We start from the raw sequence: 25,358 nt of genomic DNA on the forward strand, positions 1-25,358 counted from the left end.
ATTTGAACCTTGCAGTTCTTTTCATACTCAGAGATGGCTTTTGGCTTGATTATGGTTCTGACTTGACTATATTATAAAATATGTAATGGATTTTCTGAGTTGGGGGTTGAGAGGCACCCATAGATGTTGAGGCCAGATTCTAATTCTATTCTATTCTGTTAGCATTTAGCACAAACCCTTTGCATTAAACATAAGAAGTTTGGGACTTCCCTGGTGGCACAGTGGTTAAGAATCCACCTGCCAATGCAGGGGACACGGGTTCGAGCCCTGGTCCAGGAAGATCCCACATGCCGTGGAGCAACTGAGCCCGTGCACCACGACTACTGAGCCTGCGCTCCAAAGCCCGCAAGCCACAACTATTGAGTCCACGTGCCACAACTTCTGAAGCCCACATGTCACAACTACTGAAGCCCATGCGCCTAGAGCTCGTGCTCAGCAACAAGAGAAGCCACTGCAATGAGAAGCCCGCGCACCACAATGAAGAGTAGCCCCAGCTCGCTGCAACTAGAGAAAGCCCGTGCACGGCAACAAAGACCCAACGCAGCTAAAAATAAATAAATGAATTTATTTTTTAAAAAATATATGTATATATAAGAAGTTTTACTTCAAAGTAGACAATCCTGATTAAGTAACTTGCAAGATGACTGATCACTTTTGCTGGTATGTGCTGAGTAGAAACTAATTAGTAATGTGTCTTTACCTTTCACTGTATGTTTTTTGAAAGTAGGGGCTTTGGGCTTCCCTGGTGGCGCGGTGGTTAAGAATCCGCCTGTCAATGCAGGGGGCATGGGTTCGAGCCCTGGTCCAGGAAGATTCCACATGCCACTGAGCAACTAAGCCCGTGCACCACAACTACTGAGCCTGCGCTCTAGAGCCCGCAAGCCACAACTACTGAGCCCGCGTGCCACAACTACAGAAGCCTGTGTGCCTAGAGCCCGTGCTTCGCAGCAGGAGAAGCCCCTGCAATGAGAAACCTGAGCACCTCAACAAAAGAGTAGCCCCCGCTCGCCACAACTAGAGAAAGCCCGTGCGCAGCAACAAAGACCCAATGCTGCCAAAAATAAATAAATAAAATAAATTTTTTTTAAAAAAGAAAGGGGCTTTGAAATGATTCATTGCTTTATGTTCTAGAAAGTCCTGTTTTTGTTAAAGGTGCGCTATATTAACATAAGCAGTAACTTACAACATTTGCATAGTTGTCATCTTGCCCCTTCCTCTGTTTTAAAATTTAAAAAATAGTTGTCAGAATACTTTCACTTTAGAAGTACATTTTTCATGCAGTGCTCATTTGCCTTAGACTTCTACTACTTTTAGCCCAAGCTCCACCTCTTTCTGAGACTTTATGAAGAATGATACTGTCTAATCTCTTAGTAGGAAGTGGTGGGTTGAGGTGAGGGAGTCTGGTCTATGAGAACTCAAGGAACTAACTCAAGAGACACTAAAATAAAGAGTGTCTCCCTGTGGAAAACAAAGAGAGTAACTAGAGAGCAAATAGTTCCAGTTCCCATGACACTAGGAGGTGAGACAGTTTTCAGTCTCTAACCTCAGTGTTTCAGTTCTCTCCTCCAAAGGAAACCTCAGCAGTAACTGGGAACACTTGTCAAATTCCTCCATAAAAGGATCTTGCCTAAAAGTTTAATGGCGATGAGTGGTCATCCCAAAGCCTGCAGCCTAGTGGTCATTCCTGCAGTTTAGCTTATAGGGATTCATCATGTGTACCGTGTTTTACCTTTGATGTGTCTATCAGTTCTCCCCCTTGCTGTCCACTCCTAATGCCCTCAGGCACCCTCTGCTATGTCTCAGCTACATTCTGCTCATTATTAGTTTTCCTATTCCAATCACTGCCTAATCCATCCTTCTCACAGCTCTCAGAATTAACTTTCTAAAAGACAGAGCAGATCATATCTCTCTCCTACTTTAATTCTTTGGCTTCCTGTTTCCTACAGGATTCAGTCCAGGCTCTTTTACATGGTGCTTGGTACCCTTCATAGCCTGGCTCTTGCTTGCCTTTCCATTCCTATTAACTTTTTCTTATGTGTCCTGTTCTCCTGCCAGGACAAACTAATTGTCAGTTCCTAAACATGTCGAATAATTTCACACCTTCATACATGCTATTCCTTCTTCCTACATGGTCTTTCCTCATCTTGTCATCGAGTGGCAGGCTCCTACTCCTCCTTTAAGACTCAGTTTAGCTACCACTTTCTGTGAAGCTTTTCTAACCCCATTCCCACCCCCAAGAAAATTGTTTCTTCGTTTGTACCATAGCACTTCACTCATAATAGCTCTTAACATTTAGCATTGTAATTATTTGTGTGAAATAAATCTGTCCTATTCATGTAGCAAGGCACCCGGCACATAATAGACAATCAAATGTTTATTGGAAAAAGAATTACTTATTTTCATTACTACTATAAAATCTAAATAATTTAGATCTAAATAATAAGCTAAAACAGGAAGAGGGTTGGATAAAGGGGATAAGAAAGGTTAGAAATTGCCAACTCTTCTCCCTACCTGACCACACCCAGTCCATCAGTTTGCTCTTTCTTTTGGACCTTGCAGGTGGTGAGGACCCAGGGAAGCTGAGCCATGCCACGTTAAAGAATGGCCATACCACCCCGATAGGGAGCGCCAGATCTTCTAGTCCAGTCCAAGTAGAGGAAGAACCAAGAAGAATAGCAAATCTTAAGAAGCCTATTCCAGAAGAGGACCCAAAGAAGCGACTAGGTAATTAACTCTGAATTTTTTAGTTTAAGAGCCATGGATCAGTCATTCTAATTTACTTCAGAGGTTTACAAGAGCCAGGGGAGAAATAAAATCCAGAGGGACTTCTGTTCTCCTCTAGCAGTTCCTCACCTAGTTGCCACTTTAAGTAGAATTTCTCCCCTCATTCTTGTATTCACAAAATACCTAAATGTGTGATTCTCAAGGACGGAAGAGGATGTTAAATATCAGATAGCTGTGGGACTTTTTCAAGCTGCACATTCCTCCTCCTCCACCCAAGGGACTCTGTGTCCAGTTGCCTGGCTCTTGTATGAAGAATCACTACCATAACAAGCCTCTCTTATGATTGAGAAAGTGTCATATACCTTAAGTATGTTGAGGTTGGAAAACTTTGTCCGTAAACCAATCTATACATTAAATAATGGATGGAGTTGACCATAAGCTATGGTTGTGTTAGCTTTTTTCAGTCTGTCTTGTAACTCTTTCCTTTTAAATCACATCTGTTATTACACAGGCTCAACTGGAAGCCAGCCTAATTCTGAAGCAGAGTCCATTCCTGAGAATGTACCCAAACAGCCTTTACTTCCCCCTAAAAGACACTTGTCCTCTTCTCACGAAGCAAATGAAGGGCACGCAAAGGATGCCACTTCCTCTGGCAGCACAGCAAGACCACTCTCCTCCACGTCCACCACTGCCATCACCACAGCACCTGCTGCCACCACGGCTGCCACGAACCCAGCAAAAACTGTTAATTCCTCTGTCCCCCCTTCCCAAGCACCCAGGACTCTGCCTGCTTCTCCTGCCAGCACTAACACTACTGCTACCCCAAGCCTCACTCATACAGTCCCTGCCAAGCAGCCCCCTATCCCTCCCCCTAAACCAGCTCACAGAAATAGCAACCCTGTCATTGGTAAGTAAGTCTTTAGATTTCCATTGTTTGGGGTTTGGCTTGGTTTTAGACGGTTGTTTTATTGGATAACTGGTACAATATTGATTTGGTCTGTGAGAGAGTTCTCCATAGCTTGTCCCTCTGAATGCCCTCAGTATAGAAAAAAGCCTTGAAAATGAGGCAGATGGCTATAAATGGAAACAGAGTGGTGTCAAATATCACTAAAATTAGGTTCAAGTTTTGGGGGATTAATATTTACTTTCCTAAAACAATGTTTCTGAACTACTGTTTGTAGTTGGGGGACTGTACATGTGAAGACCACAATGGGTTTGACCTGCTTGGAGAAAAGGGTTTTTTTTTTAACCTACTTTAAACTGCCAATGCCTTCCTTCAGCATAAATCCAGTAGATAAAAAGGTGATTGTATAGGTGTCAGTGTAACTTGTGATTCAGTGTCTGGCGTAGTACATTCATGGGGAACTGTAAAGATATTTAAATTATCCTGATAAAATCATGTTTTGTCTCAGGAGAGTTAAGAATGCTACTCTTAATAAAATAAATGGTGGAAGAATGAAAGCAGGGAAGATAACCAGTAACTTTTTATTGGTTTAGTAAATTTTTTATATTTACCTGAATATATTATATTATATTTAGGTCAGTTTTCCTTATATAAATTTAGAGGAATTTTTAAGAAAGGGAAGAGAGGAAAAAAGGTAGTTTTTCAAGAAAAATGATACTAGGCTTAGTACTGCTTAAAGTTTTTGTTAATGATTGGAGAAACAAAAAGTGTGCTCATCAGATGGCTAATTAACCAAATTGTATGGAGTGACTAGAACCTTGAAAAACAGGCTTAGAATTCATTGTGACTATAGCAGGTTGGAGGAGCTTGATAAAAACAGGATGAAGGTTATTATTATTATTATCACTACCTTGGATGGATAGTGCTGTGTTGACTTATCTCTGAGGACTGAGGAGCTTTCATATACTTATTTTCAAAACCTCCTTGTGAAGTTTTATCTATTTTATCTATTATATAGTTAGGGCAATAAGAATGTGAAGAAGTTGTGATTGACTCAGGTTGCAGTTAGTGAAAGATAGAAACCAAGCACAGCCTTTTCAACTCCGGAGTACAGACCTCTGTCCTGTATACTTGTGTTCTCAAACTGTTGTCTAGACAGGGGTTCTCATCATGGTCACCTGGAGGGCTTGTTAAAACACAGAGTGCTGGGCTCTGCCCTTAGAGTTTCTAATTCAGTAAGTCTGGGGTAGTGCCTGAGAATTTGCATTTCTGATGAGTTCCCAGATGATGCTGATTCTCCGTGTATGGGGACCACACATCGGGAACCACTGCTCTAAACCAGTAGTACTCCACCCTTTTCAGGGTAAGACAACATTAAAAAATGATAATATGTGTACTGTATCCTGGGCTAAACTGCAGAGGCCAGTCTTGGCCTCAGATGAACAGCCCAAAGCAATAGGCCCTGTGACTGAGGGACCAACATCAGTCCACAAGTGGTCCTCGGCAGAAAAAGAAAAACAGGATAGTTCACAGAGTTTTTATTAAGGTTAAGTAGACTTGATTTAAAGAACTATCCTTTAGGGAGTTCCCTGCTAGCCTAATAGTTAGGATTCCGAGCTTTCACTGCCGTGGCCTGGGTTCAATCCCTGGTCAAGGAACTGAGATCCCACAAGCTGTACAACACAGCCCAAAAAAAAAAAAAAAAAAAAAAAAAAGGACTATCCTTTATTCTGAAATTATGGACCTTCCTAATTCTTTGGTGTTAAAAGACCATTTCTTCCATGCAGGGGTTATGTTCATAAGTGGTTTTACTGAATATCAAGCCTTAGTTGAGGGAATTCACTGGCAGTCCAGTGGTTAGGGTGCCATGTTTCCACTGCTGGGAACCTGGGTTCAATCCCTGGCTGGGAACTAAGATCCCACAAGCCACGCGGCTTGGCCAGAAAAAAAAGAAGCCTTAGTTGAAAATAATAAAAATTGACAACCTGAGATTGGTTGAGAATCTTTTTAATAGTATTGGTCCACGAAACCCAAACATTTGGAAACCAATGTTTAGACATTGCTATGTCTACTAACGGGCATAATAGTATTAGGACTAATTAGTAGTGTTGGGACTAAGGAAGGACCACCATAAATAACTGAACAGATGAAGGGAATTTGTAACCCCTCCAACGAACATTTTGGCATCTTTCCCACGGAACTACAGCCAAATGCCATTGGGTATTTGTACCAGAGGGTATGTGTACCAGAGGTCATTTCCTTTACTTTTCAGGTATATGTTTTCCTTAAATTACCAAAGGTAATTTACTTTATCAAGTCAAATGTTAAAATACTCAAATTTGGTCTTGTCAGGGGTGGGTTTTGTTGTAGACGGAATAGCTAACCACTACTTTTAGACAGACAGCAAAAATCCAGTCTACCAAAAAATATCTTTTATTGATCCTGAAATTCACATTTTTCGAATCCTTTTTTATATGTGTATGCAGTATTTTTCTAGAAGGACCTTTTAAAATTTTACTTATAGTGACATTAAAGCATTATCAGATTAGCTAGACTTTTACTTTGAATGCTGCCAATGGAATGGGATTTAGTGCAGTTAAATTTTTAATTTAGGGAAACTTGAAGTGTTGCTCTCTAGGTAAGACATATAAAACCTTTGAAAACAAGTGAGGGGTTTGGGTAGAGGGTTGGAGGTTGGTAACCGAGAGAACTACTATTTAATTATTTTGCAAGGTTGACCTTTTGTGATGCGTTGATCCACTTCTTAAAAGCCATTTGGAACTCTCCAAAGGGACTTTGTGGAATCAACACCTGAGACGTTGTGGGCTTTGGGGGATCACATAGGGATATATACTGTCATGATACAGGGTAGGGTCCTCTCATCTAGTAAACATGTATTGAGGACCCACTATGTGCCAGGCACTGTGCCCCACCCTGTGAATATGCTGATAGAGACAACGGGTGCCCTGTTGTCAAGGAGCCCATAGCGTAGTGAAGAGTGGAGATGGCAGATTGGACATAAAGGACAAGAAGGGGTGTGGACATTGATAAAAAACAAAGTCAGTGGGATCCAGACGATGGAGCCTCATAATGAGTCCTGGGAACTAGCTGAGTCCTTACCAGTTTGTAGTATGATCTTGGGCAAGTCACGTAACTTCTGTGGCCTCAGTTTTTGCTTCTGTAAAATGGTAAAGATGATCTCTTGTATAAGAAGAATATGAAGTCAAGGACAGAAAAGCACCTTGCTTTCTTCAAAGGCCTCTGCATTTGCTATAAAAATCCAAGATATCATTGATAGTTTAATAATAAAGTGCTGAGATAGCTAGATATCATTATTTATCAGTATATGGTAACAATGCCTGATAGTGTTTTTTTTGTTTGTTTCAATCTACATGTTTAAATTTTTTAATGGAGTACTGTTAGACAAAAGAACTTATTAGCCACATTTTTTGGAGGGTTTTTCATATTAACTTTATCTACACCAAGATCAAGTCATAAAAAGTTGTCATGTCTATTATCATAGTAAAGAAGTGAGAAGTTTCTCATCAGAGTATTAAGGTAGTGGTCTTCCTACACCTCTGTACATTTATTAGGCCTTCTAGATATTTAAATATTAATTTTGTTTCCGGATGAGATAGCTAGGGAATGGCAAAGCCATGAAATGGTATAATTTGCCCGAAAGATTAAGACTGAGCTCAACTCTAATTCTAGGCCCTGGGCTGGCCCCTCAAAGCACTGTAAAGACATCTTAAATTGAGGTGTTGCTTTCTCTTTTCCAGCTGAACTATCCCAAGCAATAAACAGTGGTACGTTGTTATCAAAGCTGTCCCCACCTTTACCGCCTAAGAGAGGCATTCCATCAACCTTGGTACCCACCTCAGAGTCTGCTGCTGCCACTGCCACCACCACAAAAGCACCAAGTGATCAGAAAGAGAAGAGCACATGCTCTGTGGGCTCCGAACCCCTGCCGATGATCCCCCCTACCGCCCCATCCCCCCCACTGCCTACTCATATACCTCCAGAACCCCCTCGGTCCCCTCCATTCCCTACTAAGACTTTTCAAGTTGTGCCAGAAATTGAGTTTCCACCTTCCTTAGACCTACCCCAGGAGGTTCCCCAGCAGGAAAGTCAGAAAAGGGAAGTACCCAAGAGGATGTTGGACCACAGCTTTGGGGAGCCCCATGTACCTTCTAGGCTTCCCCCAGTCCCACTGCATATCCGAATCCAGCAGGCCCTGACCAGCCCACTCCCCGTCACTCCTCCCTTGGAAGGCTCTCATAGAGCTCATTCATTGCTCTTCGAGAACAGTGACAACTTTTCTGAGGACAGCAGTACCCTGGGTCGGACCAGGTCACTTCCCATCACTATTGAAATGCTGAAAGTGTGAGTGCCTTTAAAGCTTGCTTCTTGTTCCCTCTTTACTCTAGCTAGCCCTTCTTGGAAAAACTTACTTATAGAGAGAAAATGTGAATAAATTTAAATTAAGAAGAATACTCAACAAATAGGACATGTTCTTGAATTTGAACTTTCACTCTCCTGATTTCTATAACATTGTTTCCATGGCAGAAATTTCCATGATGATACAAAAATTATAAACTTCTGTACTTGAAAATTAAAATCACTATGTATTTTTATATGATATACGGGAAGCAGTGTAACATGGTGCTTAAGAACATTGACCTTGGAGTAAGATAGCTGTGGGTTCAAATCCCAGCTCTGCCTCTTATTTACTAGCGTGCAGTAGTGTGTGTTACTTAATCTTCCTGCTCTTTAGTTGTCTAACCTGTAAACAGAAACAATACCTACCTCATAGGCTTGCGAGAATGAAATTAGACAAATCTGAAAGCTCCAGTGCCTGGCACAGAACCTGGTAGTAGGGAGGGACAGAGAGAAGCCTAGAGAAAAAGAAGGGAGCTCTGAAAGATAGCTCAGTATTCCAGCCCCACAGACTGAAACTGCTCATCTTTTCTCTCCCTCATCTGTCCCCAAACACTCAATCTGTTCACAGTAGCATTGGTACTTATACCTATTTTGTCTGTCTTTTTAAAATTCAGACGAATTGTGACTGAAGATTAACACTTCTTGGCAAGTTGGAAATTTGTCTTAATAACTAAAAGAATTGTTATAGAGCTGTTGCAGTATCCTACTTTTTGGTTTTTTTGCCATACTCTTTTGTACTTCCTGGTATTATTTATTTCGCATCCTGGAAAGAGACAGTTTAGGAATTTGAAGTAGACTAAGTCATAGTTTTATGCCTCCAGAGTGTAAAGCAAAGAAGTTAGTTTTCATCCTTACTTCTCTTTGCTTCCTTGGTTTAGGAAATGGGTTAAATATTTTTATTGAGTATCTTCCATGAGCCAAGTACTGTGTTAGATGCTGTGTAATCTTCCCATTCAATCAGACCAAAGCAAACTTGCATCTTATATATTGATCATCAGGGCCCTATGTGCAAGACACTAGTGCATTCTAGAATTTGTCTATTTCATTCTCACAACAAGCCAACAAGGTAGGTATCATTCACATTTACAGAAAAATTAAATAACTTACAAGCTAGTAGATAAGTTGTAGATCTGGGATTTGAACCCGGAGCCCTTTAGATTAATAGCTGCTAAAAAGTTTCTTAGCAAGAATGTAAAAATTAAGGGAAATAACTATACATTATTTCATTCATGGACTTTTTCATGGTTATTCAGTAGTTTGCCTTGCAAATCAGTTATTCTTTATGTCTCTGAAAGGAAAATGTAAAATGTAATTATGTTAATTTGTTAGTCCAGACGATGAAGAAGAGGAGGAGCAGATCCACATATTTGCATTCGATGCAGATGTAGCATCTACCTCAGTCGTTCCTAAACTACCGCAGTGTCTGCAGGAGGAAGAAGAAGGGAAAGAGAGTGACTCTGATTCAGAAGGTCCTATTCAATACCGAGATGAAGAGGATGAAGATGAAAGCCATCATAGTAAGAAAAGGAGGGAAAGGGAAGGAGAAAGTTCTCTTACAGATAAAGCTGTGTGCTGGTCTTAGCAAGTGTAAGATGCATGGAAGCAGGCACCCTCTCCCATCGAGTCGTCTGGCTGACTGCTCTTGGAAGGCTCTGTGAAAGACTCTTGTCCCTGCTGTTCCCGTAGGTAGGAATCAGTCAGTAGGCTGGTCAATAGGTTGAGTAGGTTGAGTCAATCAGTTTTGTATGTGTTTGGTTTTGATTTAAAAATTATTTACCTTGGGCTTCCCTGGTGGCGCAGTGGCTGAGAATCTGCCTGCCAATGCAGGGGATACGGGTTCGAGCCCTGGTCTGGGAAGATCCCACATGCCACGGAGCAACTGGGCCCGTGAGCCACAACTACTGAGCCTGCACGTCTGGAGCCTGAGCTCCGCAACAAGAGAGGCCGCCATAGTGAGAGGCCCACGCACTGCGATAAAGAGTGGCCCCTACTCGCCACAACTAGAGAAAGCCCTCGCACAGAAACGAAGACCCAGCACAGCCAAAAATAAATTAATTAATTAATTAATTTTTTAAAAAAATTATTTACCTTGATGGTATTAAAGAATGTGGAGTAAAGGAAAGTTGGTATTTGGGCTTTGTGGAAAAGACAAAAGTGATGCTCTCCTTCAGCCTAGTGAGCTTCCTGTGTTCATGGGGCAAAGAAAAAAAACATGTTCATGTACACACATCTGCGAATAATAGAATCCTGATTCCTAAAAGTGGAAAGCAGCTTTAAGAGTAGGAGCCTTATGAGGTGTGTTAGTGCAAATGCCTCTGTGTTGTAATTCAGAGGCTGTCCCCTGCTTAGATCATCTCTCCTCTAGCAACGCTTACTAAGAAGAAAAATGTAGACAGAGAACTGGTAGAAGTGAAAAGATATTTTTAGCCCGTCTGAGGCCATCTGCTAAAAAGATTTTTAGATGTCCTCAGTTTTACCCCCACCTCACTGTTAGGTGGATCATCAGAGGCCAGCTAGAAAGCTGGGATTATGATATTGTTTGTTCAGACTCTTACCTAGCTCCAGGTGAGGTTGAGCTTTAAGCTTCTACATGTTTTTCTTTCCCTTGTACAAAGGTGCTCTGGCCAACAAAGTGAAGAGGAAAGACACACTGGCAATGAAGTTGAACCACAGACCCAGTGAACCCAAAATGAACATGAATTCTTGGCCTCGAAAAAGCAAAGAGGAGTGGAATGAAATACGGCACCAGATTGCGAACACGCTGATCCGGTAGGCCTTTTCTTAGAATAGATTGATTTGATTTGATTATGCCAGTATATGTCTTAGAGACGTACTTTGTGGTGGAGCATGCAGGTATCTTTTTTTTTTAATTTTAGAAATAGCATAATTTTTAAAAATACATATTGTACACAGATGGGTATCTTCTAAGAGTTTGGAAATTAAGGAACTAGATGGCTCTCAGAGCTTTAAACCATGAGATAGATCTCACAGCTTTACACCATAAGATAAACATAAGTATGGTTTTTTTTTTAAGTTTCTAAGGATTTAGGTGGCTCCCAGGACAGCAAGCCTCTTCTGGCTTGCTCAACCATGAGGTGCCAGCCCAGTTAAAAATCACACACATAATTTCCATTGTATCTATTTCACATGTTCCATGTAACTGCCTCCTTTCAATGTGTTACTATATTTTTCAAGTCAGCTGGAACCAAAAGCATAGAGAGACTGAATGCAGGCCAGCTTCCTGCATATGTACTACACGTAGAGTCCAGGTATACAGACAAGTGTTTGCCCACCTCAGATGTTCCTCTCGGAAAGTGGAACTCCTGGCATATTCCTTAAAAACAATTAAATAAGGATGCCTGTTAATTAAAATATATTCTCCTCTCCTACCTCAGACACCTGGCTTTGCTGATGGCAGTTTTAATGCAGAACTGTGGCCCTCTGAGTGTCAGCAAGAGACCATCAAGATTAGGAATTAGTTAAGAATGGGGATTCTTTTTTCTTTTAGTTTTATTGAGATATATTTGACATACAGCACTGTATGAGTTTAAGGTATAGAGCATAATGATTTGACTTGCATACACCATGAACTGATGACCACAATAAGCTTAATGAACATCCATCGTCTCCTATAGATACAAAATAAAAGAAACAGAAAAAAAAATATTTTCCTTGTGATGAGAACTCTTAGGCTTTACTCTTTTAACAACTTTGATATACAACATACATGTTAATTATATTAATCATGTTGTACATTACATCCCTAGTATGTATTTATTTTATAACTGGAAGTTTGTACCTTTTGACCACCTTCATCCAGTTCCCCCTGTCCACCCCCTGCCTCTGGTAACCACAAATCTGATCTCTTTTTTTATGAGTTTGTTTGTTTGGTTTTTGGAGTATAATAGACCTACAATACTATATTAGTTCCTGGTACACAACATAGTGGTTTGATATTTCTATACATTGCAAAATGATCACCACAATAAGTCTAGTTACCATCTGTCACCATACAAAGATATTACATTATTATTGACTATATTCCCACACTGTATATTTCATCCAAGAATGGGGATCTTTAATAATAGATTCCTTTTTGCTTTATTGCAATGCTAGTTGCTCATCTTTGAGTGTTTTTTCCCAGGTCATAATCGTCTTAGAAGAGCTTGTTGGACACTAGCAATGAATAGTCTAAAATTAAAATGTAGAAATACAAGAGATTAACATTTACAATAGCAATTTACAATACCATCAAAAATCTTTAAGTACCTGTGGATAAACCTGACAAAAGATTGTGTAAGACCTATGCACTGAAAAGTATAAAATAATGCTGAAGAAAGTAAAGAAGACCTAAATATATGGAGACAAATAACATATTCATGGATCAGAAGTCTCAGTATTATCAAGACATCAGTAGATTTAATGCAGTTCCAGTCAAAGTACCCCCAGCAGGCTTTAACTGACAAACTGATTATAAAATTGTTACGGAAATATAAAGCAACTGTGAAAAAGAACAGGATTGGAGGACTAACACTGTCTCATTTTAAGACATATTATAAAGCTAAAGTAACCTAAACAGTATGGTATTGACGTAAAGGTAGGATAGACAAAGAAATCAATGGAACAGAAGGGAGAGCCCAGAAATAGACCCACCCATATATGTGCAACTCATTTATGACAAAGGTACAAAGACAATTTCCTTGAGAAGGGATGGTCTTTTCAACAAATGGTCCTGGCACAAAAATAACTTCAATTCATGCAGTGTATCATATAAAAAATTAACTCAAAATGGATCATAGACTTAAATATGAGAGCTAAAACTAAAATTTCTAGAATATGGGTTAAAGAAAGATTTCTTAGATATGATCTCAGAGCATGATTCTTAAGAGAAAAACATTGGTAAATTACACTTCATCAAAATTAAAATTTTTTGTTCTGTGAAAGACAGTTTAAAAAAAAATGTAAAAATAAGCCACAGACTGGGAGAAAAATATTTGCAAACCATGTATCTGATAAAGGTCTTATATCTAGAATATATGAAGAACTCTCCAAACTCAGTAAGAAACAACCCACTTTTTAAAAGGTGGGAGAAGCAAGGACTTCCCTGTTGATCCAGTGGGTAAGACTCTGCCCTCCCAATGCAGGGGGCCTGGCATGTGGAAGATCCCACATGCGGCACACTAACTAAGCCTGTGCACCACAACTACTGAGCCTGTGCTCTAGAGCCGCATGCCATAGCTACCGAAGCCCGTGGCCTAGAGTCGGTGCTCCACAGCAAGAGAAGCCACTGCAATAAGAAACCCGCACACCGCAATGAAGAGTAGCCCCCGCTTGCCGCAACTAGAGAAAGCCTGCACACAGCAACGAAGACCCAATGCAGCCAAAAATAAATAAATAAATAAATTTGTTTTTTAAAATAAAATAAAATAAATAATAAAAGACTGATAATATTAAGAGTTGCTGAGGATGAGGCCCAGCTGGATTCTCACACAGTGGTGGTAAAATAGACTGGGAGTGTAAAATAGACTACTTTGGAAAACAATTTGTAAGTTTCTTTAAAAAAATCAAACAACATATGATCCAGCCATTCCATTATTTCTGATAGTCCACGCGAAATAGAAACAACCTAAATGTCCATCAAAACATAAATGGATGAACATGAGCATAGTCCTGTGATGGAATACTACAGAGCAGTAAACAGGAATGAACTATTTATAATGCCACTACTTGGGTGGATCTCAGTAATTATCCTGAGTGAAAGAAGCTAGACCAAAAAAAGAGTACATACTGTATGATTTTATATAAAATTTTAGAAAATGAAAATTAATTTATAGTTAACATAAAACAGATCATTGGTTGCCTGGGGGCAGGGAGGTTGAGAGTAAATAAAGCAGATGAGTGTTTTCATGGAGGCAGGGAGGTAGAGATTACAAAGGAAATGAAATTTTGTCAGGGAGGTTGTAGTGGGTAGAGTTGTATGTTCCAAAATAAATCCTAATCTCTGGTACCTTTGAATGTGACCTTATTTGGACAGAGGGTCTGTGTAGATATAATCAACTTAAGATGAAATCACACTGGATTAGGTAGGCTCTAATCCAATGACTGGTGTCCTCATAAGAGGAGGGAAATTGGGACAGAGAGACACAGGCACACACACAGAGAACGCTGTGTGAATAAGGCAGATACTGGAATTATGCATCTACAAGCCAAAGAACGCCAAGGACTGCTGGCAACCACCAGAATCTAGGAGAGGGGCATGGAACAAATTCTCCCTCTGAACCTTCAGAAGGAACCAACCTTTCTAACACCTTGATTGTGGACCTCTGGACTCCAGAACTGTGAGAGAATAAATGTCTGTTATAAGCCATCCACTTTATAGTAATTTGTTACAGCAGCCCTAGGAAATCAGTCCAAGGGTGATAGACATGTTCCTTACCATGATTGTGGCGATGATTTTTTTTTTTTTAAGATTTTTACCCTGAGGAACTAAATCATTTAATGAACTCTTCTTTTTTTTAATATATTTATTTATTTTATTTTTGGCTGTGTTGGGTCATCATTGCTGCGCGTGGGCTTTCTCTAGTTGTGGCGAGCAGGGGCTACTCTTCATTGTGGTGTGCAGGCTTCTCATTGCCGTGGCTTCTCTTTGTTGCAGAGCACGAGCTCTAGGCACGCGGGCTTCAGTAGCTGTGGCACACGGGCTCCGTAGTTGTGGCTCACGGGCTCTAGAGTGCAGGCTCAGTAGTTGTGGTACACGGGCTTAGTTGCTCCGCGGTATGTGGGATCTTCCCAGACCAGGGCTCAAACCCGTGTCCCCTACATTGACAGGCAGATTCCTAACCTCTGCGCCACCAGGGAAGTCCCAGTGATGATTTTATAGGGACATACATATGTCAAAATATCAAATCATGCAATTTATTGTATGTCACTTATACCTTCGTAAAGCTGTGCTGGTGTTTTTTTTAATGAACATTGAAAAAAGAAAAGCTTTGAAATACATAAAGTTGTAAATTGTATATAAAATGGGGCTGGGAGTTTTCTATGCAACTGAAGAGTTACTAGCACATAGTTCAAATACTGTCAGAGCTATACGTTAAAAGTAAGAAATGAAGAACTTTCTGATTCTAGAAATGACAAGTTGTCATTGGTGAATAACATCTCGGAACTGGGAATGAGATGAGAAACTTCATCAAATATTTCAGAGAGGACTGAAATTAAAATCGTAGGTTTTACAGAATATAACTCCAAAAGAGACAACCTTAAATTCCAGTGGTTCCTAAAACACTGGTTTAAAAATCAAAAGAGAGGCTTCCGTGGTGGCACAGTGGTTAAGAATCCACCTCCCAACGCAGGAGACACGGGTTCAAGCCCTGGTCTGGGAAGATCCCACATGCCATGGAGCGACTAAGCCCATGTGCCACAACTGCTGAGCCCATGTGCCACAACTACTGAAGCCCGTGCACCCTAGAGCCCACGCTCTGCAACAAGAGAAGCCACCACAATGAGAAGCCTGTGCACCACAACAAAGAGTAGCCCCCACTCGCCGCAACTAGAAAAAGCCCACGTGCAGCAACGAAGACCCAACGCAGCCAAAGATAAATAAATAAATAATTAAATAAATAAATCAAAATCAAAATCAGAAGAAGACTTCCCTGGCGGTCCAGTGGTTAAGACTCCACATTTCCAGTGCAGGGGCGCAGGTTCAGTCCCTGGTTGGTGAAGTAAGATCCCACATGCCGCACAGCCAAAAAAAAAATAAAACAAAATAAATAAAATAAAAATAAAAAGAGGAACATCAGAGTCATATGGGAAGCATTATGCATATATATGTGTATACACACACACAAACACACACACACATATATATATATACAGTCTCAGTCCTCATTCTGGTTTCCTAAATGAGAATTTTTATTAATATCTTTGAGGATCTGTGTTAACCCATATGCTGAAGGAGCAAATCTGTTTGCTTGCCACCAGAACAGTCCAAATCTTCATTTTACACATGAGTAACTCAAGGTCTAACTGAGCTTTTTTGTGGTGATAGGGCTTGCTGGCATCAAAGCTAGAACTAGAATCCTGGCCTCCTGTTTGCCTGTACAATTCCTTTTTATGTTGTAATATCTGTATTAACACTTTCAGTGTGAAAAGTGTTTCATAAACACTTTTCATAAGGTGTTTCAAAAGTGTTTCATAATCAGATCTTTATAAACAGGACCGGGAGATTTAACATAGACAATCTTCTTATTTATCTCCTTTTTAGACGACTGAGTCAAAGACCAACACCAGAAGAACTAGAGCAACGAAACATACTACAACGTGAGTCCAGCTTTGGAAATGAAGTCTTACAGATTTTCTTTGTGTGTTTCTGACTTTAATATACATGACAGAAAAGAGAAGCATTTTTCAGCAAGGGCCAAGGAGAGAGTATTCTAGCCAAGGAAGGAGTATTCATACTTTTTACCCCTGAAGGAACATAGTTCCCCCCAAGCTTCCTTTACAAGATATCATTATGATATTGTTTAGTGTACTGGGATACTCCAGAAAATTGTATTTTAATTTTCTCATAGTATCCTGCACCTACCTTGGGCATTTGAGAGGTTTTGACAGCGTGTGCTGCCCAACTTTTCTCTGTCTTAAGAGAGGTAAGGTAGTGGTTGTGTATTTGGAGCGGACCTTCCTATTCCTAGTGGAATCTGAGAGCTGGGACCCCAGAACAAGTCCCAAATGCAGCAGTTGTTCTGCCTTTTTCATCTCTTAAGGCTTTCATACCTCCGAAGTCAGAAAATAGGACCATGTATTTAATTTGCTTTCTGTTTATGTAAATGACTAACTGAAATAGCATTCTAATCCAGTACAGATTTATTTCTCCCGATTATAGGGTGAAATTTGTCCTTAAATACCTCCACGCTGAAGAGGATTAGGCTTCATAGGGTTACAAGTGTGGGAGCCTTTATAGACATATCATGTGAAACCTAGTGTGAGCTCCATTCTCCATTGTTAGTGGTTACTCTTGAGCAAAGATCTGCGAAGTTTTTCTTACAGGGCACATAGTAAATATTTTGAACTTTGCAGGCCAAAAAGCAAAAGGAAGCTATTATGTAGGTACTTATCAGACCATTCAAAATGTAACCATTTAAAAATGTAAAGGCCATTCTTAGCTCATGGGCAGGAAGAGTACAGGCAGCTGGCCAGATTTGATACCATAGTTGGCTGACCCATGCTCTTAAGTATTTGACTACACCAGTTGACAAGAAAATTGTCTTGATTAGCCAGTCCCAAAGTAAGTATTTTATTCTGACTTGGAGCCTGTAAGAAATACCTGTGTATGGGACTTCCCTGGCAGTCCAGTGGTTAAGACTCCAGGCTTCCACCGCAGGGGGCCCGGGTTCAATCCCTGGTCGGGGAACTAAGATCCCACGTGTCATGGGGTGCGGCCAAAAAAAAAAAAGAAATATCTGTGTGTAATTACTGAAACGTTTGATATGCAGATTGCCATTTTGAAGTAATATTCTTTGTTTGTGACTGTAAACTGTAGCTAAAAATGAAGCTGATCGTCAGGCAGAAAAACGAGAGATTAAACGTCGGCTCACTAGAAAGGTACACTGTCTCAGTCTGTCCACTTACTGTGTGTCTTGTATTTGAATGACCTATTTGACTGGAAAGAAATAAATTTGACTTGAATTGCCATAGATTGCTATGAAAATAGAACACATGATGAAAATACAGAAAACAACACATCATTATAAGAACTTTTTTTTCCCCATTTTTACTGTTTAAAGAAAGCCTGGCACAAGAAGGTGCTCAATAAATGTTTGCACAAGTTTTGACCTTTTATTTGGTAGACCTGGGATTTTGGTGTAGACTATAAAAGCTGTTGATGTGTGGAAACGGTAACAGGAGGAGTGTGTAGAATGCAATTTTGCAAGGCAAACTGGTGGTTTTCTAATCAGAGAAAGAACTGAACTTTACCCTTAGTAACACCTGAAAAGTATGAAAAACCAAATAGGATTTTCTCATTGGTCCCAAATCAGTTAGGGTAGAATCTTTTCTATACCAGACTTGTGTTAGCCCTTAAACTCTGGGATTAAGCCCTTTTTCCTTTCCCTCCCTCCATAATAGTTGGTAATTACCTCCTGTAGATTCTTGGAGTTGGTCTGAGTTCTCTAGACATTTCTTAAAATGTATAAGAAACCCCAAGAGAGCAAGGAATCTAGGCATTTTCCTCCTGATTTTTTCCCACTTCTCCCCTTCCCCAGGACCAGAGGAATTATCCTTGATAGATTGGGGGTGGCTAGAGGCCATCACTGGACTTAATGCCTTCAGATTGAGCAAGTTACCTGATTGTTCAACCTTAAATCATGATTTGTTACAGAATCTGATATCTTGGGCATTATTCGTGGTGAAAGGAAATTCACCCTTAATATTACCCATTAATAGATATTGCTTTCATATTAAATGTATTCACTTTCTAATGTATTAGATATGAATTTGTAGCCCTGACCCTTTTGCTACCCAAAATGTGGTCCACGGAGCAGAAGCATTGGCATCACCTGGGAGTTTGTAAGAGATGCAGAATCTCAGGCCCCACCCCAGATCTGCTTAGTCAGAATCTACACTTTAACCACATCCCCAAATGGTTTGTATGCATGTTGAAGTTTGAGAAGCACTGGTTATACTGGTTTATAGCAATGGTTCTCTGTCTTGGCTATGCACTGTGGAGCTTAAAGAAACAAACAGTCTCCTGATACCCGGAATCTCTGAAGATGGACCCAGGGATCAGTCATGTTTAAAGGTCCCCAGCCGATTCCGATGTGCACTGAAAGGTTGAAGCTCTGGATTAGAGGCAGTTTGAACGCATGATTGATGCCTAACTCCTGGCATAGTGAACTGAGAGCCTCCATTTCTTTCAGCTCAGTCAAAGGCCAACTGTGGCTGAACTACTTGCCAGGAAGATTCTGAGGTTTAATGAATACGTGGAGGTAACAGATGCTCATGATTATGACCGGCGAGCTGACAAACCTTGGACCAAACTGACCCCTGCTGACAAGGTGTCTGTCGTTTGTCTCTCTTTCTTTATTTGAAGGGTACAAGACATTAACTAGAAGGGGGAACCATAAACAAAATTTCTACTTCTTGTATAATGTTAAATATCTAAGGTACAAAATACCAAGATGCACCAACCAAAACTTTATACTAATGACTTCACCACCACCACCAAAACTGAAACAGAAGAAAATCCCTGCTACATCACAGAGTACAAAAATCTGGAAATACAACACATTTTTTAACAGTGGTTATGTTTGGTTGGAGGGAGTTTGGATGGTATATTTTAGTAATTACCCATATTTCACTTTTATAACAGGAAAAGCATTTTTACATGCTGTGGAAACTATAAAAAGTACAGTATCTCTTTGGAGGTCTTCAAGTGTTTCGATTTAACTGGAGAGTTCAGGTTTATTATGAGATAAGGGTGTCAGGAAAGGCGATATGCATCAGGCCCAGAGCTTCACTCAATGTGTTGACCTGGCTTCCTCCCTCCCTCTGGGTTGCCTGCCGGGGGTCACAGTCACTCACAGAGTTAATTAAGCACAGTAGAGACTAGATGGCAGATACACTGCTGTACTCTAGCAGACAGAAGATGCTGAAGCGTTTTTGTTTCTACTCTGCAGGCCGCCATAAGAAAAGAATTAAATGAATTTAAAAGCTCAGAGATGGAAGTTCATGAGGAGAGCAAACATTTTACACGGTAAGACCCAAATACTGTGAGCTAAGTAGAGCTCCACCAAAAAGCAAATGTAGCAGAGTTGTTCAGCTAGGAAGAACTCTAATGCCATAGTTAAAAGAACAACACTCAGTGTTAATTGCAAGAAGACTATGTTACAAGAAACGGATGAGAACTAAGAGGCATAGTTCACGCCTTACTGAGTATGGCATTTTATGTATATTATCTTATTTAATCCTTGCATCAGACATACCAGGTGTGTTCATATCCCCATTTTCTTGATGAGGAAGTAGACTCAAAAAAGTTAAGTAACGTGCTTGACTTGCACAACCAGGATGTGCGGAAAGGAATGAATGACTAAAAGCCACTGGGTGCTCTCTTCTCTGCACTTCACTGTCCCAGGTTATGGATGAGGAACTGTTGCTGAGCTAGACAACAGCCTGCCCTCTCTGGTTTCAGTCCTTTCTAGCACAGTTGATCTTACCAATTTAGTGTATAAACATCATGAAACAAGCCAAGAAGCATTTTGATTTGGAATTACTGTTGTGATTAAGGACCCAGCCCACACCTAAAGACTCAGCGAGCCACAAATGGAATCAGTGAAAGCATCTAGGTGACTCTCAGAATATTTATAAAAGGAGGCTAAATGAAAGAAGTTATAATGACAATTACAGTTTGCTGTAAAAAAAAGGAAGAAGCAAAATTGGAAAATAAAATATTGTTAAACATTTTTTCGATCACAGTACAGACAAATGGTTATTTTAACTACAGAATTTTTTTGTACTGAACTCTGACAGGATTGGAGAAGGCAGATTCTTTGAACAACAGTAACACCATTCAGGGTGCTGTAATATGAACTCAAATAACAAACCATACTTGCCAGCAAGGAGATTATAGTCTAATCCAGGAAGAGACCTATGTACCACTGTGTACAATCAATATGATAAATGCCTCAGTCATTCTGAGGCCTGAATCTGTCAGGTTTCATATCCCAACTCCACCATTTCCTGGCTATGTCAGTGTTAGCTTTTTTTTTTTAATAAATTTATTTATTTGTTTGTTTGTTTGTTTATGGCTGCGTTGGGTCTTCGTTGCTGCACGCGGGCTTTCTCTAGTTGCATTGAGTGGGGGCTACTCTTTGTCGTGGTGCACGGGCTTCTTATTGCAGTGGCTTCTCTTCTTGCAGAGCACGGGCTCTAGGCGCACGAGCTTCAGTAGTTGTGGCACGTGGGCTCAGTAGTTGTGGCATGCAGGCTCAGTAGTTGTGGCTCTCAGGCTCTAGAGCGCAGGCTCAGTAGTTGTGGCGCATGAGCTTAGTGCTCTGCGGCATGTGGGATCTTCTGGGACCAGGGCTCGAACCCGTGTCCCCTGCATTGGCAGGCAGATTCTTAACCACTGCGCCACCAGGGAAGTCCAGTGTTAGCTATTTTTATTATTAGTAGTATTAGTAGTAAAGTACCATATTGAGCAACAATACAAGAAAGTCATAGAGAAGGTGACATTTAGGCTGCATCTTAAATTATGTAAAATAATTTATTTGGACAGGAAGGAAGGAAGGAGCATTGTAAGCAGAACTACCAGCTTCAGCAAGACTTTGGGAGGCAGGAAAATGCGTGTTCTGAGTAATAGAACATGTAGCTGGAGCAGAGGATGGATGGGGGCAGCATGGTGAAGGAGAGACTAGCAAGATGCGTTACAGTCGTGTTCTGAAGAGCTTTGACTCATGCTAGGATATTGGAACCATTGGAGTTCCGTGTATTTGGGAAAAAGCCCTGGTGGAACTGTGGAAGGTGGTTTGGAAGAATGACGAGACCAGCAGGAGGGAGACCAATTAGGAAGCAACTAAAATAGAGTGAGCATGCTGCTAGCTCAAACCAGGGAGGATAGGTTTGAAAGACATTTCAAGCATAGAATCAACAAGATCTGGCAATCTGTTGATTCCAGGGATGAACTAAAGGAAGTAATCAAAATGACTCCTTAGATTTCCAATGTGATTTTTGAAGACTGTTTAGTTAATAAGGAGTTCAGGCGAACAGTTTAGGACATTTATTCAGTGAATATTCAGCACCCACTACCTGATAGATACAGTTCTAGGTGCTTGGGATGTAGCAGAGGACAAGATAAAGTCCCTGTCCTCAAGGAGCTTTTATTCTAAAAGAGGAAGGCAGACAGTGAACAAACTAGAAAGTCAATTATACGTGTTGAGTCTGATGATCCTGTGACACATGGAGGGGGAGCTGCCTAGAAGACAGTTGGATATTCAGCCTAGAGTCCAGGGAGAAAAGCAAGGTATAAAGATTCAAATTTATGAAAAAAGATAGTAGTTCTTAAGGAGAAAAGTGTTTTGTATTTAAAGGGTGGACAGAGGAAAATGAACCAGGAAAACATTGAGGAAAAGCAATTGAAAAAGAGGGAAAACTAGGGAAAAGATAGTGTTACGGAAGTCAAAAGAAGAGAGTTTCAAGAAGGAAGGAAGAGGATCAGGCGTATCAGATGCTACAGAAAAGTCAGGTAGGATTAGAGTGGAGGAGAAGTAACTTTTTAAAATTGGAACATTCATTTCATTACTTTTAAGATAATACAGTTGACCTGTGAACAAGGCAGGAGTTGGGGCTCCCACAACCCTCTGAACAGTTGAAAATCCACGTATAATTTATAGCTCCCCTCCATATATGTGGCACCTCGGTATCCATGGTTCCACTTCCTACACAGGCTATCAGTCATGTAGTTCTGTGGTATTTACTACTGAAGAAACTCCACGTACAATTGGACTCGCACAGTTCTAACCCTTGTTGTTCAAGGGTCAATTGTAATAGCAAAGAAATCTACGATATCTGGTAACTCAGCTCTTTTTGATCATCTGTTTTAGCTACCACCGTCCATGATGCTGAAGTTTGAGAGAGGATCTAAGCAACCCCCTAAAACAGGGCTGCCTTGCTGCTTCAGTCTCCAGAGCGACATGGAGGGAACTTCAGCACTTCTCAGCGCAGCCAGAATTGAGTCCTCTGGGATATAGTTCTGGGGTGAACAGCACTTCTGTGAATGTAGCATTTCACTGGAATGGATTCTCATGTGCTGCCTTGGGCAAAGCTGAACTCTTTGTCAGTGCTTTTGAACCTTTTAATATTGCAGCATACCTGAGGGCTCTTCCCTCACCAGCCACCAATGTTCTGAGTCACTTGCAGGTTCCAGGGTTTATTGGCTGCACCTCACCCTCACCCAGGATGACTGCCTGTGCTGAGGCACAGTTTGCACCATTAGCCTTACCTGCCCCGTCCTGTTGTGAGACCCACCTGTGTAGGCGCTAAATTCTAGCCATCACATCCAGTTGGTGATGGGGGAAACCTTCTGGAGGCCCCCAACCTTCTGGAAAAAGGGGCCCCCACCTCCAGGGGAAGCCTTCATACCACACTGGCATGTCAGCTGAAAGCACTGCACTATACCTCTTGTAACACAGCAGTACAGTCCTCTTCAGGCAGTCCAGCCCAAGAGAAGCTCAGGATCTGACATGTTCTTCCTTTTGGCACAAGTCATTCTGACTTTTATCTGTAAAAAAAAGAAAGAAATCTTGAAGAAATGATGGGAACTTATGTTTTTCCTGTCTGTTAAACAGTCTGAGCTGCAACCAGATTCCAAGTTGGGAAAATGAGAAAGCATATATGTTTTCTGTATATAAAAACAAAACCAAAAAAGGCCTTTATATTGAGGCTAACTTGGCAGAAAACTGACTCATGGCTTAAATTGTATAGGCTATTGTACTTTTGTTGTACCAAATGATACTCTAAATCATTCTAACCAAGAGATGTATTTTCCCCCATAAAGCAGAGTTGCAGCAACTCTGTGGGAGCACTTGTGTGCTGTCCAGCCCCACACTTCCAGCCAGAATCACAGCAAGGTCCTGGGGATGTGGAGTGCTAGATAGAAAAAGGTCTTTGGAGAAGCAGTTAGGAGGGGCAAGATCATGACCCACTGCTCCTCTCTTTTCCTCAGTACTGTTTGCCTTCTCCCGCTGCACTCTTTGTCTTAACTCCCAACATTGATCTTCCTGCTGACCCTCTCTGGGAGCTTCCACCTCACTCACCCCTCCTCTTCCAAGCTGTAGCCGGTGCAGTTGGTGCCTGGGCATTGACTCAGGCCCCACTCCTTTTTGTATGTGTAATATATATTAATATGATTTCCTAAAACAGAAGATTCAGTTGCTTTCTTTGAATTTTTACTGAAAACCATACAGCCTTACTATTTCCCTCTAATTCCTACACACTCTAAGTGGAAGGGAAAAAAATAGTTTCTACTTAACTGATGAATGTGGCTTTTTCCCTTTAATGTTCAGAAAATTGTGGCTATTTTATAGATTTCTTCTGATTTCTTCTGCAGTCCATGTTGTTCTGTATGTGATCTTTCAGTGGATTTTTCTCTTTTCCTCCTTTCATGTCCATGTAAGATTTGCTGAACAATCAGAATATCAGGTTAAAACAAAGCTAAAGTGACCTTAAAAGGTAGTATCTTCCCTCCATATGGGGTTTAGGGAGGTATTTGGATTTCTCAGTAAACGTCAAGTGCTTTATGGCTGTGGAGATACACTGGGCCCACATCTCCTTCAAATTCATTAACATTTGGTATGACCAAGGGAAGATAAGTGACAATTCTACGAAGTTCTTAGAGGTCTGTATATAAGGTGGCCACACATTAAGTGTTAACTTCTTCTAACCTTTCTATCTTGTTGTTTTGGAAACTATTTGGCTTATGCCAGCATCCTCTGTGGCTTCAGATGACATTTTTCAAACCCCTTTCACTGCCTTCCTTTCCCTTAATGTGCCAAGCTTGAAACAGGATTTGATTTCCTGAGCTACTTGTCTGCTTTCTATGTGCCACCAAGGAATCTAGTTCATCTTTCATCTCATTCATGTTCTTTTGAAACAAGATACTTTGGGAGTCAAGTCTTTTCAGGTGTTTATATAAATATATATATAAAGAGGATTTTGTGTTCTCTTTCCGTGTAAGTAACAATTCACAATCATAATGTAAAGAAGAAATAAAAGCCTGTTGTATTGTACTTCAAGATGCTTCCCTGATGTACAGAATCTCCTTGTAAAATAAATAATTGCATTGTATATCAGTCTTCCTATCAATATTAATTATTAATGTATTTTAGAATTAAAAAAACAAATTATACTATTCTGGTGTGTAGTGTTTATTTTTTATGTTCTACCTCACTCCAAATGATTTAAGGTTGCTTAAAAATGCTCCCTAAGGGACTTCCCTGGCAGGCCAGTGGTTAAGACTCCGTGCTCCCAATGCAGGGAGCATGGTTCAATCCCTGGCGTGGGAACTAAGATCCTGCAAGCTGCACAGCGTGGCAAAAAAAAAAAAAAAAAATCTCTAAAATATTGCTAGACACCCTAAATGAGAAGTAGATGAGGGGGAAAAATTATAGTAAGAACATTAAATGTAACCAGAGATGAAGGTCAGTGATGTTTGTGTCTGTCTGTACAGAATTGTGGAAAAAGAATAAGCTGCAGAGAGGAAAGCCACCTGTGAACCCCACACTGTGTAGCAGGTGCAGCT

General features: G+C 40.6%; 1 protein-coding gene across 16 annotated transcripts in view; it reads left to right on the forward strand.

The window, feature by feature from the left end:
* The window catches only part of PHACTR4 (phosphatase and actin regulator 4), a 114,209-nt gene extending 89,303 nt beyond the window's left edge, over positions 1-24,906 (forward strand). For 15 of the 16 annotated variants that reach the window (XM_068539293.1, XM_068539287.1, XM_068539279.1 and 12 more), the window contains 10 exons: positions 2,560-2,724; positions 3,236-3,631; positions 7,408-8,011; positions 9,398-9,585; positions 10,684-10,837; positions 16,332-16,387; positions 17,607-17,668; positions 18,982-19,119; positions 19,741-19,817; positions 22,663-24,905. In XM_068539293.1, the coding sequence (XP_068395394.1) occupies positions 2,560-2,724; positions 3,236-3,631; positions 7,408-8,011; positions 9,398-9,585; positions 10,684-10,837; positions 16,332-16,387; positions 17,607-17,668; positions 18,982-19,119; positions 19,741-19,817; positions 22,663-22,678 (1,856 nt within the window). In that variant the 3' untranslated portion in view covers positions 22,679-24,905. Of the gene's footprint in view, positions 1-2,559; positions 2,725-3,235; positions 3,632-7,407; positions 8,012-9,397; positions 9,586-10,683; positions 10,838-16,331; positions 16,388-17,606; positions 17,669-18,981; positions 19,120-19,740; positions 19,818-22,662 lie in introns of all 16 variants that reach the window. The other variant, XM_068539281.1, reaches the window with a different exon arrangement.
* Positions 24,907-25,358: the final 452 nt, after the last annotated feature.

The sequence above is a fragment of the Eschrichtius robustus genome, chromosome 3, assembly GCF_028021215.1.
Source record: "Eschrichtius robustus isolate mEscRob2 chromosome 3, mEscRob2.pri, whole genome shotgun sequence".
Classification (NCBI taxonomy): Eukaryota; Metazoa; Chordata; class Mammalia; order Artiodactyla; family Eschrichtiidae; genus Eschrichtius; species Eschrichtius robustus.